The following is a 19,791-nucleotide window of genomic DNA, read 5'->3' as shown; positions in this document are numbered from 1 at the left end:
TAGGACAAACGAACAGGAGAATAAATGCACGCATCGCAGAACACAAGAACGCAGTAAGAAAAAAAGAAAAAAACTTCCTCCCTTTTCCAGCACCTTAAAGCTACAGGATATGAAATTAATTTTGAAGGAACCAGGTTAATCTTCAAAACTGAACACTTCAACAAAAGAATAATTATGGAAGCTATCAAAATAAAACAACACCCCCACAACATGAATAAACATGATGATACCTCCCGCCTACCAGACATCTGGAAACCAGCCCTGGTAAACAAATGAGCCCCACCCACCACCCAGGCCTTTACAACACAAAACAACAACGGACACACAGCCAGCACCAATCAGCACCAATCTACTAATCATGATACAGCCACACATCCAATCAATCAATCCACTTGCTGAAACGGGGCCAGCACTCCACACCCCCCCAAGGTTTGTAGAGGGATGGCAGCTCTGATCACGCTTTAAGCCCAAAACATCAGTCTGAAGATGGCGAGTGAGACCTTGCCGAAACGTTGCCAAGACAATCTCAATCTTACACGGGAAAAGACCCGAATACAACAAGACCAGCATACCTACACCCGTGAAAATCTACGAAAATATATATGTATATACCCGTGGAAGATTGAGATTGTCTTGGCAATGTTATATATATATATATACACCTCGTAGATAAACCACTGTTTATACATAACCTACCCACACCCACACACATGTATATTTGGTTTCAGAAACAATGAACCTGAGGATGACTACACATAGATTCACCCAGGAATGTGAATGTGTAGACCATAAGCTCTCTTGAAATGACTAGCACTGCTGATGTTGCCTAGTTAGAGTAATGAAATATCTGCAAGAAATCGAGCAAGCTCAGAGAGCACCGAGAACTCCTCTTCTGAAATGTCTACCAGGACCTCTTTTATTGCTTTACCTTCCGGAAACAGTTTTGCCTGGCTCCATAGCAGTGTCAGAATTGGGATACGTATCTGTATGATTTCAGAAGTTGGGAATTTGGCAGCTTCTCAGAAACTCACATTCAATAAGAGAAATAATCAACTACATTTCTGCTGCTGAGTTGCCTGGTAAGAATATATCTCACCAGGCTCAAGGTTGACTCAGTCTTCCATCCTTCTGAGGTCAGTAAAATGAGGACTCAGATTGTTGAGGGCAATATGCTGACTCTCTAAACGGCTTATAAAAGCCCTGTGAACGGGTATATAAGCCTAAGTGCTATTGCTATCACCGTTAGCCATGGATTAAGCCTAAGTTAGATATGGAACCCAACAAGAAATATTCCTTGGATAAGAGTTGAGGCATAACCTTCAAGTCTGAAACCTTGAAGCACACCCTGGACAGTTCTCTACACTCTGGCAAAAATCCTACACTCACTGTTGTTTAGAGTTAATTTGGAATATAAGCCATACCAGGCAACCTCCATCAAACATATACAATATAGGCTCAAACATGATGTAACACCAAACAAGGAGAAACAAGGAGGCCACCCCAGATGATGTGACACTTTCTCGGTCCTCCCTGCCCCTGAGCTGTGCTCTAAAATGGCTATGCATAGATCAATACCTGATTATTATGAAACCTTAGAATGAGGAAACTAGCTCTGCCTGCCTGCCTGCCTGCCTGCCTGCCTGCCTGCCTGCCTGCCTGCCTGCCTGCCTGCCTGCCTGCCTGCCTGCCTCTCTATCTATCTATCTATCTATCTATCTATCTATCTATCTATCTATCTATCTATCTATCTATCATCAATCTATCTACCATCTGTCTGTCTGTCTGCATCTCTCTCTACCCACCTACCTACCCACCTGTCTTATCTATTTATCATCTATCATCAAATTTACATGGCTGACCATCTCAGAGGCTATTCTAGGCAGCATACAGTACCTAATTTTTTTTAAAAAAACTATAAATATGCAAAAGAAGTCATTATTAAAGCTATGTGTCATGTATATCAAAGCTTACTAAATGTGATCCTGGGTGTTTCTTGCTGTAGTTATGATTCTTTGTGCTAAATGTTCACTAAAGTTGAGATAGATTTTTTTTTGTTATTTTAAGAGCTTTGTCTTATGACATTTATTTTTCTATATAGACATTATCCCGCACACTAAAGCAAGCAGAAAAGCAAAGCCCATCAGATCCACAAAAACTTCTCACCTGAAGCATATTTCTGCTGGGTGACTTACCCCCAGAATACCCTGGGGGTAAGTAAATATCTCAAATGGGGATATATTGTAGTGATATATTGTTAGACCTTAACCCAATAGACAAAGATCTCCTAGGTATTTCTACTTTTACTAGTGCAAAGCAATACAATTGCCTTTGTGATAAAGTTGGACATTCAGCTTCCACTAATTTATTACTTTATTGGGACAAAAGTGTAGACACTTTTCGGGTGTGTTGAGTTTTACATCAAGCACAGAAAACCAACTATAACTCATAATTTTAGTTATGCATAATAACTAATAAAATAATAATGCATGAGACATAATTTTTGAAAAGGTCACAAAATCTCATATGTTCAGCAAGTAAGTCAATGACCCTCATGTTCTTTTGAATTGGTCTATTTTCATTCTAAATTTCAAAGTGATTTATTAGATATTGAAAATAGGGAGAGTCCACATGCTAACTTGCAGTTTTTAATAGAATTCATTTCTTAGATAGTGCCTAAGAAATGAATAAAAATGCTAGAATTAGTCTTGTCCACCATATAGTGAGAATGGTTCAAATGTTGCTGTGAAATATGGCCATTTGATATAAGTAACTATAATTGCTCATTGGTAATACAGAAGGTTATATAATCTATGGGATGCTTCAGGAAGATTCCTATTTCTTATTCTCTTATTGATTTAGTTATAAGGAAAAAAATAGCCATAACTCAATTTAATTCATACTACCCAGTTAATTCATTCCCTTTCTCAAATAAAAAGGGGAACATTCAGATTAAGACTAAGCATGTAAGACACTGAGTTTGTTAATCAGAAAGGTTGGCAGTTTGGCAGTTCGAAACCCTAGTACAGGTCTCCTGTGTGAGAATTCTATTCTTCAGCCTCTGTAGTAAAATATGTTTAGACAAATTACATGGAGCATGCAGAGATTAGGGTGAGGGAAATTATATTAGAATGTGAGTGCATGCTTCTTTCTACTATTGCCATAAGGTTCCCTTAAAAATTCAGAGTTATCTCACACCCAGTAGGATGGATAGCAGGAAATAATTTGCAGATCCATTTTTGAATAGAATAGAATAACAGAGTTGGAAGGGACCTTGGAGGTCTTCTAGTTCAACCCCACCACTTCAGACAAATAGTTATTCAATCTCTTCTTAAAAACATCCAGTGTTGGAGCATTCACAGTCTCTGGAGGCAAGTTGTTCCACTGGTTAATCGTTCTCACTGTCAGGAAATTTCTCCTCAGTTCTAAGTTGCTTCTCTCCTTGATTAGTTTCCACCCATTGCTTCTTGTTCTGCCTTCAGGAATAGCTTTGGAGAATAGTTTGACTCCCTCTTCTTTGTAGCAGACCCTGAGATATTGGAACACTGCTATCAGCTCTCCCCTGGTTCTTCTTTTCATTAAACTAGACATACGCAGTTCCTGCAACGCTTCTTCATATATTTTACCCTCCAGTCCCTAATCATCTTTGTTGCTCTTCTCTGCACTCTTTCTAGAGTCTCAACATAATTTTTACATCCTGGTGACCAGAACTGGATTTAGTATTTCAAATGTGGCCTTACCAAGGCATTATGAAGTGGTATTAACACTTCACGTGATCTTGATTCTATCCCTCTGTTTATGCAGCCTAGAACTGTGTTAGCTTTTTTGACAGCTGCTGCACATGGCTGGCTCATCTTTAAATGGTTGTCCACTAGGACTCCAAGATTCCTCTCATAGTTACTACTACTGAGCAAGGGACCACATATACTGTACCTGTGCATTTTGGTTTTCCTTGCCTAAATGTAGAACCTTACTTTTTTCACTATTGAATTTCATTTTGTTAGATAGTGCCAATGCTCACATTTGTCAAGATCCTTCTGTATCTTAAGCCATTAGATCAAAGGACTTATGTGCCTTCCTTTCAAATGTCCTAGAACAGAAGACAAGTCATTCCCTTGGTTGTCTATGGAGCTTCTCAGCCATCCAGGTCATGGTTGTCCCAAAGGTGCTTTTTCAAGAGGCATCTGGACTTTCTGGTTTTTCTTTGAAGACATTTTGCTTCTCATCCAAGAGGCTTCTTCAGAAATTTCTCCCACTTTCAGTGAGAACAACCATTGCACCAGTTGTTCTCATTGTAAAGAGAAATTTGCTGACAGGGGAGAATAACAGAATAACAGAGTTGGAAGGGATCTGTCAGAAAATTTCTCCTTAGTTTTAAGTTGAGAACAATTAATCCATAGAATGGCCTTCAGAAGTTGTGGATGCTCCATCACTGGAGATTTTAAAGAAGAGATTGGACAATCATTTGTCTGAAATTATATAGGGCAATAGCAATAGCAATAGCAATAGCAGTAGACTTATATACCGCTTCATAGGCCTATCAGGCCTCTCTAAGCGGTTTACAGAGAGTCAGCATATTGCCCCCAACAATCTGGGTCCTCATTTTACCCACCTCGGAAGGATGGAAGGCTGAGTCAACCCTGAGCCGGTGAGATTTGAACCGCTGACCTGCTGATCTAGCAGTAGCCTGCAGTGCTGCATTTTAACCACTGCGCCACCTTGGCTCTCCTGCTTGAGCAGGGGGCTGTATTAGAAGACCTCCAAGGTTCCTTCCAATTCTGTTATTCTGTTAATTTGGAGGGACTACATAGTCAAATCACCATGATATTGAAAATAGATACTTGCATCTTTAAATATTTGGGGCATAAGATTGGAACCAACAGAAATACAGCCCTGAAAGTTGACTGTTTCACAATGGAGTGAATGTTTGCATTCTTAGAAAAGAAAATATTCTAGATTATTGTCTACTGAATGACTAAACTAACCAGTATCAGCCAAGTTCCTTCCCCATAACACACAGCAACAGAAAACACACACTTAGAATATAATTGGAAAACACATATGGAAAGATTAAGAAAATAAAGCGTCTTACACAAAATCACCAAAAACTTCAGAGGAAGGGCGTTTTAGATAAAAAGTAGGACTTGTGAAACGGTATGTGTGAGAAATGATGCCAGCCATTATGAAATCTCCAGACTTATAATACTTATGATGAATAGGAAGAGGCTGACTAACATTACATCTAAAGCTAGAGACTTTGGACACTGTCAATGGAAGAAGCACTAATACAAACATCATCAATGACATCATTTTCCATGGAGCTCTTCTGGCTAAAAATGAATCAAGCAGCAGTGATGTGACCCAGCAAGGTCTCTGTCCACTATTATTCAACTTGCTTGGTTGCTTACTATGAGAACTGAAGCCATGACTGTTGAGTGAAAATTGTTCTGCGATCTAACTGATGAAGAATCATACTGTAAAACTCCTACTTTAACTCTGAATGGCAGATAAACATGCTTTGATATTGCTTTGTTTTATTATTTTCCCAAATAGATCGTAAAGGTCCCCAAGGACTCGGAGAAAGAAATAATATTAACATCATAATTGCAGGAGGGAATGATTATGATTATCATTCAAAGAGACAATTGCTTGAAGGTTTGAAAAGGTGAATAAATTCCCTAGATTTCTATTCAACTTTGGTGCTCATTTGGTACGATGAAAAAGTTAATGACATTTTTAATGGTGTATAGAAATTTATATCTATGTCTATCTTCTCTTCTCTTCTCTTCTCTTCTCTTCTCTTCTCTTCTCTTCTCTTCTCTTCTCTTCTCTTCTCTCTTCTCTTCTCTTCTCTTCTCCTCTCTCCTTCCCTTGTCTGTCTGTCTGTCTCTCTCTGTCTCTGTCTCTGTCTCTCTCTCTCTCTCTGTTTATATATACACAAAAATTAAAATCAAGGAAATTATACACTCCCTAAATCATCCAGTTTCTGAGTTCCAATTAGTCTTCAACTTGCAACTGCAATTAGGACCTGATTTCCAGTTGTAAGTTGTTATGGTCATAAGTCAAGGTACCTATGTGTTCAGACCTGATTTTATGAAATATTTTGCAGCATCCGTTAAATGAATGCATGGTTGTAAGTATGAATCCATTAATCAGAGTAGGTGGGGTTTTTTACCAGAAATTGTGGGGGGGACATTGAAAACATAATAACATGACCATGGTATGGATGCTGCAAATGGTGTAAAGGTGAGTCAGTTGCTAAGTGCCTGAAACATAATCATGTGATTGCATGTGTGTGTGTGTGTGTTAAAACATTTTATGATGTCCAGATGTGCTTTAGGGGCCATAAAGCACCAGTTCTGGGCATTTTGTAATTTTGAATAATTGTTAAGAGACAAATTGTAAGTGAAGGTCTACATGTATTTACTTGTATCTCTCTCTGTCTCTTTCTCTGTGTCTCTTTCTCTCGTGTCTCTCTGTTTCTCTGTCTCTGTCTGTCTGCTTGTCTGCCTGTCTCTCTGTCTCTTTGTCTTTGTCTCTCTCTCTCTCTGTGTCTGTTTCTATATAAATCCAGAATGCCAGAGACTTCTAGACAAATATAAAATAAATTCAATATGGAGTAAATTACAAATATTCATAATTAACCATCACTACTGCAATCAACTCCAATCTGTTCCAGGTAGTCTATCCTTTTCAAAGACAAGATCTGTTTCAAAAACAGTTACAGGAAGAGAGTCTAGTTTTTATTCTCCAGTGCAACTCCTTGATCTATAGCCATGATGGCAAACCTATGGCACACATGCCCAAAATGGCACGCAGAGCCATGTCAGCTGCCATGCATGGCATTGCCTGTTCCTCTTCTGGGTTTCTTTTAGTGGGCATAGCTGTGCAATGATCAGCTGTTCTTTGTTCATGCAGCAGTGCCAGAAACTGGAAGAACTTGTCTTCTGGTTTCCTTTATGCACATGCACACTAGCCAGCTGATCATTTGTGTGCATGGACTATAAGAAAGGCTGAGTGCCAAAGAATTGTGGCCTTTGAACTGGTGCTGGAGAAGACTCCTGTGGGTCCCTTGGACTTCAAGGTGACCAAAGCAATCAGTCCTAGAAGAGATCAACCCTGATTGCTCTTTAGAAGGCCAGATCCTGAAGATGAAACTCAAATACTTTGGCCACCTAATCAGAAGGAAGGACTCTCTGGAGAAGAGCTTCATACTGGGAAAGTTTGAGGGAAAAGAAGAAGGGGACGACAGAGAATGAGGTGACTGGATGGAGTCACTGAAGCAATAGGCATGAGCTTAAATGGACTCCAGAGGATGGTAGAGGACAGGAAGGCCTGGAGGAACATTGTCCATGGGGTCACGATAGGCCAGTCATGACTTTGCAACTAACAACAACAACAACATGGTCATAGGGGGGAAAAACTAGTTGAGTCAGAGTTATAGATTTCTTACTTCTTTATTTTTACCAGGTGCCCCTTGCTGTTCAGCTCAGGCCACACCAAAATAATATAACATTTTGGAAAAAAGATAAAGCCCAAGCACCCAGCACTGGAGGCTAAGATGGAGAAGATCTCCACAGCTACCATGTATTTTCCCTTGGAGCTCAGATAGGTTGGAAGAAACGCCAGCCAAACAGTGCAAAACACCAGCATACTGAATGTGATGAACTTGGCTTCATTAAAACTGTCAGGTAATTTCCTAGCTAAAAATGCCACAACAAAACTGACAGTGGCTAGGAAACCCATAAAGCCCAGGGCGCAATAGAACATGACAGGTGAACCTTCGTTACACTGCAGTATAATTTCTTCAGTCACTGACTGCAAATCCAAGTCAGGGAAAGGGAGAGAGGTGGACAGCCACAAAATGCAAATTAGGGCTTGAATACAGGAACAAGAAAATATAATGGAGTTAGAGAATCTCTTCCCCACCCATTTCCTCATTCGAGATCCAGGCTTGGTAGCCATGAAAGCAAAAATCACTACGATGGTTTTGGCCAATATGCAAGAAACTGCTATGGTGAAAATCATGCTGAAGGAAGTTTGCCGTAGGAGGCATCTCCACGGTTCAGGCTTGCCAAGGAACAGCAAAGAACAAAGGAAAGAGAATAGGAGAGAGAATAGTAGAATATAGCTGAGGCTTCGGTTATTGGCTTTGACGATGGGTGTTTCTTTGTGTTTCATGAAGATTCCAAGCACCAAAACTGTGAAGAAAGAAAAGCAGAGAGCAAACATAGCCAGGATGATCCCCAATGGTTCTGTATAAGACAGAAAGGTTATTTGTTTTGGAAGGCATCCATCCTTGAATCTGTTTGGGTATTGCTCCTTAGGGCATTCAAAACAATCGTCTACATCTGAAAAAGAAGACAATACATTCATACTTTTTCAGTATAGCAATAGCACTGGCAATAGTAGTGCATAGACTTATATAGTGTTCCATAATGCTTTATAGCACTCCATCAGTGGTTTACAATGTCAGCAGTGGTGCAGTTTTTAGAGTGCAGTACTGCGGACTATTTCTGCTGCCTGCCAACTGACTGCAATTTGGCAGTTCAAATCTCACCAGGCTCAAGGTTGACTCAGCCTTCCATCCTTCCGAGGTGGGTAAAACAAGGACCCAAATTTTGGGGGCCAATATGCTGACTCTGTAAGTGCTATTGCTATTGCTCCCAACAATCTGGGTCCTCATTTTCTGATCTTGGAAGGATGGAAGGATGAGTCAACTTTGAATCAGTCAGGATTGAATTCCTGGCTGTAGCCAGAGTTAACCTACAATACTGCATTCTAACCACTGCACCACCACAATTTTGTTGGCAATAATCCAAAGCTGAATCACTTTCCTTAAATAAAAATCTTAAAGGAAGATTTGAAGAAGAGAAGAAAATTGAATTTGTCCTTTCGTAGATGAAATAATAGATTAAGAGTAATAGTTATTCTGATTACCTCTTTTTATGCTGAAATACTTTCCAGTCACCTCCCAAATCTAGCTACTATCTCATAGAGATACAGAAAATGAATTAAAAAAGTATAAAACTAGAGCTACTTATGTTACATATCTTTATTAATGATTTCTTTATTAGTGGATTTTCACCAAATTCTTCATAAAAAGTAAAATAAATGTCAACTCTTTTTTAAAAAAGAAACAAAAATAAAATTGGCAAAAACAATACACTAAAGGAAATTCTAGCTCACTGGAAGGAGTTAATTCTTCTGAAATAGGAAGGTTGAAAAGGAGGAAATTAAGAAGAAAATACTGTAGACAGGCAGGAGAAGGGGAAAGGGGAAGTGATGAGATGGGGAAAGGAAAAGTGAAGGGAGAGAAAAGGAGAGAAGAGGAAGGGGAGTGAGGGGAGGGGGGAATGGTGGAAGAGACGAGAAGAGGAGAGAAGAAAAGAGAAGAGGCCTTAGGAATTCAGAGCAAGCTTTGCTGGCATGCAATGTACATTTTGGAAGAACAGAAATACTGAATGCGGCCAAATTTGATCACAAGCTTTCCTCTATATATAGCTATTTATTACCTTCCCTATCTGAAATCTTCCCATCTGAACAGGGAATGCAATTATAGCAGCAGAATTGTTCCCCTTCCTTCTTAGACTTAGTATACCCTAAACGGCAATGAGGATTACACAGAGAAAGGGGGCGCATCTGAACAAAAACAGAATAAAGTTAGTTTAGTTTTTGCAACTCATTAGACAATATATGGCTTAGGAAGACAGTTTGATAGAATGAGAATATATTTATCTATGTATATATTTCTATTATTTTTGCTGAAATAATATTTTCCGCTCAGTTTATTCATTTTTGTTTTGTTTTGATGTGAACCCAAATCAAACAAATCTGGGTGAGTTAAAGACATCAGCCAAGAGTAACAACAACAACAGCAACAATCCATTAAGACTGATTCCAATGACATTTGAGTGAGTTGAAGACTCTGTGAAACAAAACTGGCTTTTATGATCTTCTAAATTGTGTAATTTAGATCATCATCTAAATCTTCTAAATTGCTAAATTTAAATTAAATTTAAATATTCTAAAGGGAGGTGGTGGCTCAGGGGCTGAGCTTGTTGATCAGAAGGTTGGCAGTTGAAAAAAAAAAGGACTGACATCCCTATGGCACGACTTGCAATCTTGGTTCGCTGAGATCGCAGTCAATATTTCTGCCGCTGAACGGTCCATTCGGACCTAAACCATCATGCAGAGATGGTGATTGAGAAGGGCACCTCCTGCTGATTTCAGGGACAAGTCCCTGAAAGATCCAGGAATTGCCTTTTTTCCAGCAATAGAAAAGCAGCTAATGAAGCTGCTGAAGTTGGGACAGCTCTGGAACATTGGTGAGGAAATTTTATTTTTAGAAAAAGAGACTACCCTCCAAAAAATTAAGTTAAATTAAAATTGAAGAAAGAAGACTATAAGCGGTGAAATTAATCTACATTAAACTTAGTGTGTTATCCTGTTTCTAATTATTTTTTTCATGGATAGAATTTTTGCAAAGGCTCCCTATTTTTTAAACTGAATGGATTAATTTTTCTTCTTCTTTTTTCACTTTTGCTTACACCTATGGATTAAAATTTTCCTTCCTTTTTATAATGCTTGATTGGATTGATTGGATTATTTTTTATCTCCATTTAAGGGTTTTTTCCTTTCTTAAGCTTGGAATATAAAGAAGAAAATAAGAAGGATTATAAAAATGGTTGTAACAACAGGAGGAAAAGCAGTTATACTGCCACTTAGAGGCTGGAGGCTGGATACATTGTTTTTTCTTCTTTCTCTTTGATCACTTGAGATTCAAGGTTCTTTCAGTTTGTTTACTGAGAGTGATAGTAGGAAGAGCACAAGTTGTTTATACAGTTCTTTTTGGGAGTTCTATCAATAGCTATTGGAGGGAAGACAGCATTTTGACTTGAAAGATAATAAATGAACCTTTTTGAAGTTTATTAAAATAGCCTTGAATCCTATAGTGGCAGTGCCTGCCAAAATTTGAACAATGGCGCAGGAAAAAGAAACTGTAACATTGAAAATGATTATATTTTAAATTCAAAATCTATTAGTTGTGACAGAGAGAATTGAAAAGAGATTGGAGAATATGGAATACAAAACAGAAAAATCTTGTTAACAAATATTAATGATAACAATAATAATAATGACATGATAAGAGATGTAGTTAATGATATATATGTACTGGTTTAATATAATTTAGTAACTTTTAGATTGTTATGTTAAATAAATAATCGATAATGACAATAAGGTACACATATGTGTTGGCTTGATGAGAAGAAAATGGATATAAACAGTAAAGGATTTTCGTAAATGATTTTGTTAACAAATATTAATGATAACAATAATAATGAAATGATAAGAGATGTAGTTAATGATATGTATGTATGTATGTATGTATGTATGTATGTATGTATGTATGTATGTATGTACTGGTTTACCATAAGGAATTTGGATATAAATTGTAAACAGTAACTTGAGAGAAAAGGCTTAGAAATTTTGTTAATTAATCCTTATTTTGAATATGTTATAAAGGTGTAATGTTATTGTATATATGAAAGTTGATAACAAAAAATTAACTAAGTTTTAGTAAGTAGTAATTTAATAACTTTTAGATTGTTATGTTAAATAAATAATCGATAATGGCAATAAGGTACACATATGTGTTTGTTTGATGAGAAGAAAATGAATATAAACAGTGAAGGATTTTCTGTTAACCAATAGTAATTATAATAACTAATAATGGAATGATAATGATAAGCGATACAGTTAATGAAAAAAGTCTTAGAAACTTTGTCAACTAATCTTTATTTAGAATATGTTATAACGGCTTAAGGTTATTGGATGATTTTTGTAATAACTAATGAAATGCCATCAGGTGGTGTGTTTTTAACTATGGATTATTTTAGGCAAAAGGACACTAAAACAACTTCAGTCAAATGAGAATTATGCTATGTTGAAAGTAAGATTCATTAAGAATCTTTGTCATCTGATATGAATATAAGTAATGACTGTGGAAGAGATGCACGAAAGCTAATTGTAACCAATTGTCACACTTTCTACAAGATGTAATGTAAGATGATGATTTTTTTTTGTGTTGTTTGTTTAATAAAAATAAAAATTTCTTGTAAAAAAACAGAAAAAATTGATGGAAAAACTGAGGATGTTTATCAAATGAAGAATGTGGAGGACAGAATTCAAAAAATGGAAGAAAAAATGAGCAAAGAGCTAAGAAATCTGTGGATACTGACAACAAAGTGAGTGTGGTTGGTAATGGCAAGAGCGGAATATGGAAAGGGGAGATAGATGGATTGGAACTCTACCCCAGACTTCAAAGCACAGAAGAAGAAAAGAGAGAAAAATTGATGGAGGTAAGGAGAGAAATCTTGACAGAAGCACTAGTGATAAACAAGGATAAGCTGATGGAAAGAGCAGATGTTGGGTTTCGAGCTTTTATGAGATACGAAAGGAACAACATGTTGCGAAGAGAGGTTCACACAAGATTTATTAAGAAGGTAACTAGAATATGAATCCTACAAATGGCAAGATATAAGACTCCACTATTAATGGAAAGATACAGGTTGATGCAATGAAAATGTATACTAAAAATCAAGCTAAATTTAGTTTACTAGTAGTATGTATAAAATGAAGCGACAATAGCTATAGTTAAATAATGATAAAAATACATATAGATATATTAGTTTGATAATATGAAATTTTATATAAACAATACATGGAGAATATGAGAGGAGATTTAAAAGCTTTATCTAGAATATGTTATAAAAATGTATTGTGATTGGATAATTTTAGGATGATTTAATAGAATTTTATCATATAATCCTATTCTAGATTTTGAATATTATATATAAAAGGATGTAAAAACAATTATATTCAAATTAAGGTTGAGATATAATCATCGTGATATACATGAATATATGTGAATTTAAAATATGCGATTTGATATGAAAAGCAGGTGACTATGGAAGAGATGCATGGAAATACTGTAACCAACTGACACACTTTCTACAATTTGTAATGGAAGATGGCTTTTTTAATTTTTTTTTTTAAAAGAAGGTTGGCAGTTCAGTGGTTCAAATCCCTAGCACCGCGTAATGGAGTGAGCTCCTGTTACTTGTCCCAGCTTCTGCCAACCCAGCAGCTTGAAAGCATGTAAAAATGCAAGTAGAAAAATAGGGACCACCTTTGGTCCGTGTGCCTTTGGTGTTTGTTTGTTTGTGCCTTTGGTGTTTGGTGTTTGAGCGCTGGCTCTTCAGTTTTGAAATGGAGATGAGCGCCACCCCCTAGAGTCAGGAACGACTACCACATATGTGTGAGGGGAACCTTTACCTAAATTATGTAATTGGGGGGGGGGATTTTCAAACTTTATGGTATGGGTTTCCAAAGAGTGGGGTAACAACAATGAAGGGCTGACATGTCCTCTTTGCCCTCAAACTCTTAGGGGATTTTCAGAAATTCTTCCTGAGATGATGTCACTAATTGGGGTGATTTAGATCTGGCAAGGCAGTACCTGATATTATGCCATAAAACTTTGGTGGACCACTTGTATTTACATGAATAATTTTTTACATTTGTATCAGTGGTGGGATTCATTTTTTTTTTACTACCGATTCTGTGGGCATGGCGTGGCTTGGTGGGCATGGCTTATTGGGAGTGACTTCGTGGGCATGGCAGGGCAAGGATACTGTAAAAATGCCCATTTCCACCCCACTCCAGGGCAAGGATACTGTAAAATCCCCTTCCCTCCCCATCCCACTAACCTGCTTTCCAGCTCTGTTCTCCTGTGCAGGGCAACAGAAGAAGACTCAACTGATCAGCTGGGACTTAGGTGGCAGTGCATAGATGGGATGGAGCCATCCAGAGGTGGTATTTGCCAGTTCTCTGAACTAATTCAAAATTTCCACTCGCCAGAACTGGTCAGAACTGGCTGAATGCCACCTCTGATTTGTATCTTAGCTACTTAGTTCTAGAAAATATATTTTATTTCTTAGTTGTTAATATTTTTTCTAACAGAAGCAGAACCCTCTCAGCTTTCTTGTTTCTAGTTTGTATTTCCCTTTATCACATGTTGTTTATTTTTTTTAGTTGCCTGCCATTCTTATAATCGATGCCTCCCCATCAGTGTAGAGTTCCAAATATCTCCATCCTAACCAGTGGTGAAATTCATTATTTTTTTTACTACCAATTCTGTGTGTGTGGCTTGTTGGGCATGGCAGGGTAAGAATACTGCAAAATCCCCATTCCCTCCCCACTCCTGGGGGAAGGATATTGCAAAATCTCCATTCCCACGCCAATCCTGGGGGAAGGAATTTGCAAAATCTCCACTTCCACCCCACTCCAGGGGAAGGATATTGCAAAAACCCCATTCTCTCCCCAATCCTGGGGGAAGGATATTGCAAAATCCCCATTCCCTCCCCAATCCTGGGGGGAGGATATTGCAAAAACCCCATTCTCTCCCCAATCCTGGGGGAAGGAATTTGCAAAATCTCCATTCCCACCCCACTCTGGAGACAGCCAGAGGTGGTAATTGTTGGTTCTCTAAACTACTCAAAATTTCCGCTACCCTTTCTCCAGACCCTGCTGAATTTCATCCCTGAACTTACTTTTCCACAGAGGATAATTTTATATGAAACCATGTTTGGATCATGCCTTTCTAATTGATTAAAAACATACACAAGTTATAAAACAGGAGTATCAAATTCGATTTCATTGTGGACCACACCAAGGTAGTGTTTGACCTTGGGGGACTGGGGTGGGTGTGGCCAGGATGGGCATGGTCAGATCAATGTTATTTGTGTTGGGAGTGCCTGGGGCACCATGAGCACTCTGGAGCTCGGGATGGTGTGGCCGCATGCGGCCCTCCAGGGCACCATTTTCACTGGCAGAGGCACCGTCGGCCAGTCCTTTGCTGTTTCCAGGACAACGCCATGGGCCAGATTTAAGCACCCCAGGGGCCAGATCTGGCCCCCGAGCCTTGAGTTTGACACCCTTCTTATAAAAGGACAGGATAATTTTCCATTTCATTTTAAAGTTTTAGGCATTATATTAATGCCTCCCCTCCCCCATCCTTCTCCTCCTCCTTCCAGTCAGTTTTATTCCTTCCACTCAGTCTTGATTCCTAGTGACAAATGGTTGCTTTCATTTTGTTGGCAAGATTTTTCAGAAGTGGATGGATCTTAAATTCATGTTAGGATTTAGAGGCCCTAGGTTCTAGAGATTGAAGGCCATGCATTTGCTCTCGTGCCTAGGGCAGAATGAGAACTACAATCCCCCAGTTTCTAGGCTGATGCTTTAACCATCACACCACCTGGCTCTGTCTTCAAGAGACATATTTAGCTTCTAGCCCATTCAAAACATTTGTACCGTACACAAATTTGTACACTCTCTTTCTTTCTTTCTCTCTCTCTCTCTCTCTCTCTCTCTCTCTCTCTCTCTCTCCCTCCCCCCCCTCTCTCTCTCTCCCCCATTTAATTTGTGCATTTCCAGAAATATTAAAACTAATTTTTAACCATTGTGGCCAAGTTTATACAGTTTCACATAGATCTCAACCCTACCTGATTAAATATCCCAGGCCATACAATGGCATCTTCTTTGATGGTAAGAATTTCACCTGAGAATTCCTGTGTGTCGATTTTACCAATGTTAACTCTGAGAAAAGATTGATTGGGGAACATGATCCAATTTAAAATATTGAAACCACCAACTAATTCTCCATTCTGATCAAAAGAAATAACTTCCTCAGCACTATTATTGAATGAGGTGCTTCTCAGATAGTGGTGGAGCTAAATTGGGAGAAAAGAGAAACATGTGGAAAACAAAATCATTCTCGATAGTGAACATTGTAATTCCAGGAGACAATAAAATAGAAAATAAGGATCTAAAAAAACACTCTTAACTTACAAACAAAAAGGAAATATAGTACTATAGTTTTTCAGAAGTGGATGCATGATTAGGGGACTGGAGGCTAAAACATGAAGAACGGTTGCAGGAACTGGTATGTCTAATTTAATGAAAAGAAGGACTAGGGGAGACCTGATAGCAGTGTTGCAATATCTCAGGGATTGTCACAAAGAAGAGGGAGTCAAGCTATTTTCCAAGGCACCTGAGGGTAGAACAAGAAGCAATGGGTGGAAACTAATCAAGGAGAGAAGCAAATTAGAACTGAGGAGAAATTTCCTGACAGCTAGAACAATTAATCAGTGGAACAACTTGCCTCCAGAGATTGTGAATCCTCCAACACTGGAAGTTTTTAAGAAGAGATTGGATAATCATTTGTCTGAAGTGGTGTAGGATTTCCTGCCTAAGCAGGGGGTTGGACTAGAAGACCTCCAAGGTCCTTTCCAACTCTGTTATTCTATTCTATTCTATTCTATTCAAAAATGGATCTGAATGAATCCTAGAGCAAAATAGCAGAGATTTGTCTTTCAAATAGTAGTTTATCTACAAGGAATATATACATACACCTGCTAGGCAAAATCAGGCAATCAATCATCAACTATAGCACAGAAGCACACATGGAGAGAGAAAGGTACCCTCACAGGGCCTCTCTTGTATATACAGCCTCTTAAAGTGATAATCCTGCTGACTCATTCTCATTGCATCATCATTTAAGTATTACAGCCTTACAGGTGCTGGTCAACTGTTAAATAATTACCCTGACACATCACATTTAGCCCAATGTATTTGCCTGTACCATAGAGTGTGCTCTTTCCCGTAATAAGTTCAGAACATTACCTTCCAAGGATGCTGATTGAAAAGATCCCAGCTCTTTGCCTTTACCAATGCATTTTGTTTACTCCTGGACGAATGCATGGCATGAAAAGCATGTGCTACAGCATAGATTGCATTGTAGATGCTGTAGCTGTGGCCAGTCATGCTCATTCCAAACAGAGTCATAGGAAGAGCCTCCAGCTTCTCTTCCCCGGTGCATGGTTTCTCAACTCTCTCATCTGTTTCACCATCAGAAAACGAGCACGTAAAAGCATGCTGCCAAACTTCTGCCAAGAAACCATCTTTTTTTTCCAAGAGGGGGCTTCTCCTTTGAAGGAATTCATGGAATCCATGCAAGTCTTTTGAGCGAAGGGCAAAGGACAGGGCACCGTGGAGGAAACTGATATCCCAATTTCTTTGAAATGGTAGCGATATGAATTCTATCTGGGCGGTCACGATCCAAACTTTAGCTTTCGTATTCATTGAGATATTGTCCCAGTCGACGTAGGCTTTCATGATTCTGAAAAACATCAGAGCGTGAACTTCACCATGAATAACCACTACCTTGGCACTGCTTTCCATAACAACCTTCATTTTTCTGGTGCCCTCTTCAATGCTCTCAGGTATATAATCAGAAAAGGTTTGTTTCGGAAGCCGCTCAATGAAATCGAAACAGATCCCTTTTTGGGAAAAACTAGGGAGTACCTTCTCTACAAACTCCTCTGTAATATCCTCGTTTTGATAAACCACCCCGATCCATATCCAGTTGAAATGCAACAGCAGCTGGAGAATCCCATTATATTGATGGGCCCGGTTTGGAAACATCTGATGGGAAAATACAGCTTGAGTTTGTTCATTCATCACTGGAGCAGAGCCATATACGATCTGAAGACATTTGAAAGACAAGAGAGGAAGACGTAAGTCTAAAATATAATATGTTGTCAGTGTTCCAAGTATCATGTAGAATTAAATCAGAGTCCAAGGCAAAACGATCCTTAAAGTTCCAATTTAATAAAGCAGACATTTTAGCACATCTGTGTTAATCCCAATTCTGGAAATGACATCAGAATTCCACCCAGTTAAAAGTTCATGATCTTGTCCCCACACCCACAATCCATCACATGGTCCAATCTTCTTCTTCCACGCTGGTGTCTCCACCCAACTGCTTCCGGTCAGGTGTAAAAGTGCGGAGACAAAAGATGACCTTGGCTTCTAGAAAAGAATGAAAACAATACATTCCACAATCCTACTCCTGTCTATTCCCCCCTCCCATCTAATGAAACAGCATAATGAGAAAAGAGAAAGTGTGGCAGGCCAAAATTCTAAAAGGAATATAATTGCAGGCCTGACCTAGGCTTCTCCAAGAAGCATGAGGCAGAGTCCTGGTCCCGACAAAACCCCATTTAAAAAAAAATGAATGTGAATTCCTCTGATTCACATTCTGCAAGGCCTGGCAAACCATCTTTCAAAGGAATATTTATGACAACAGACCTTCTCTATCTTGAAAAGCTGTCATGTAAATATTTTCCAAATGAGGTGCTGTGCAAGGAAAGACTGGGCACAGAGTCTCTGAGATTCACAGACAGATCTTCACATTCCTGAAACAAATCTAATGAATGAACAAGCAAATTGTTTCCTGCAAAAGCCCACTCCCCTTTCACTCCTTTTTTATTTCCTATGGGAGCGGCAATCCCCTTCCACCTGTGACTTTACTCCCAAGTCCACCCTGGTTTCTGAGTTGTTCTTTTCTTCTGGCAGCTGTGCATGTGCACATTGGGAACAGGTTCTAGCTGTTCCTCTCCCTACTGTCTAGCTCCGTAGGCCCCTGTTCACTGGCAGACGGTCTGGGCCCCATCTCTGCCTCTGATGCAGAGCCCTCATCCGAGCCTTCTCCAGACTCCAGGACTGGCCCATGGTCATGTGTCAAAATTCAGACAATTGGCAACTGGCTGATATTTATGATGGTTGCATCATCCTGGGGGTCAAGCGATCCCCTTTTGTGACTTTCTCACAAGCAAAGTCAATGGGGAAGGCAGATTCATTTAACAACCATGTCACAATTGCAGTGATTCACTTAAGAAATGTAAGAAAGATCATACCACGGGACAAAACTCACTTAGCAAATGTCTCACTTAGCAACAGAAATCCTGTATTCAGGTGTGGCTGTAAGTTGAGGACTACCTGTATAGCTGCATTTTTTTAAATAAAATGGTTAGCAAATAGAGAGTTGTCTGTAATATTTCTACATAGAAGAAAACTGTCCCTGAATTGAGACAGGTTGTGGAAGAAACAATTTTAGGAGGAAGAAGCAGTTTTCAATATCAACCATATTCAGGATGTATCAACTCCCTCCAACACTGGAAGTTTTTAAGATGATGTTGGATAACCATTTGTCAGAAGTGGTGTAAGGTTTCCTGTCTGAGCAGGGGGCTGGCCTAGAAGACTTCCAAGGTCCCTTCCAATTCTGTTATTCTATTCTATTCTGTTCTGTCCTGTCCTGTCCTGTCCTGTCCTGTCCTGTCCTGTCCTGTCCTGTCCTGTCCTATCCTATCCTATCCTATCCTATCCTATCCTATCCTATCCTACCCTACCCTACCCTACCCTAGCCTACCCTACCCTACCCTACCCTATCCTATCCTACCCTACCCTACCCTATCCTATCCTATTACCTTCCCTTCCCTTCCTTTTTCTCCTCCAGGGGCAAAAATCACAAACTGAATTTATAACTTGACATGGTTGATAAAGATTTTAGTCCTTGTTCCTCTGATTTATTCCCTTTCCCCTGAAAGCTCAAAGGACCAGCTATCATACTGATGCTTTAATCTTTATCCCCATTCCAACAATATACCTGTTAACCAAGAAGAGCTGAGACACAGTAACTACTCAATAGATACTCAGTTAGCTTCCATAGCTGAACATGAAACCTGTGTCTCCTCCATCCTGATCAAGGAAGCTAAACTTAATCTCCTATTAGGCACCCAAGATTTTCCAGCTCATTTTTTTTTAAAAAAAATGTGATCTTACTTGTGGCATCTTAAAGACAGAGAGGATGGTTGCCATGTGAAGACAGACATG

At 39.0% G+C, this 19,791-nt stretch overlaps 1 protein-coding gene across 1 annotated transcript; it reads right to left on the bottom strand.

Annotated features, from left to right (window-relative positions):
- Window positions 1-7,446: 7,446 nt before the first annotated feature.
- LOC148046582 (vomeronasal type-2 receptor 26-like) lies at window positions 7,447-19,791 on the bottom strand. The gene is made up of 5 exons (XM_087714858.1): window positions 19,741-19,791; window positions 16,741-17,601; window positions 15,561-15,788; window positions 9,513-9,639; window positions 7,447-8,348 (listed from the first exon to the last, which is right to left on the bottom strand). The coding sequence occupies exons 1-5, from the start codon at window positions 19,774-19,776 to the stop codon at window positions 7,447-7,449; spliced, it is 2,154 nt and encodes a 717-aa protein (XP_087570984.1). The 5' UTR covers window positions 19,777-19,791.

The sequence above is a fragment of the Thamnophis sirtalis genome, unplaced genomic scaffold (assembly GCF_051295495.1).
Source record: "Thamnophis sirtalis isolate CommonGarterSnake01/CBP01778 unplaced genomic scaffold, rThaSir2_p1.2 scaffold_4, whole genome shotgun sequence".
NCBI classification, from domain to species: domain Eukaryota; kingdom Metazoa; phylum Chordata; class Lepidosauria; order Squamata; family Natricidae; genus Thamnophis; species Thamnophis sirtalis.
Note: the sequence above shows the minus strand (reverse complement) of the source record. Positions and strands in the feature narration are given on the sequence as shown.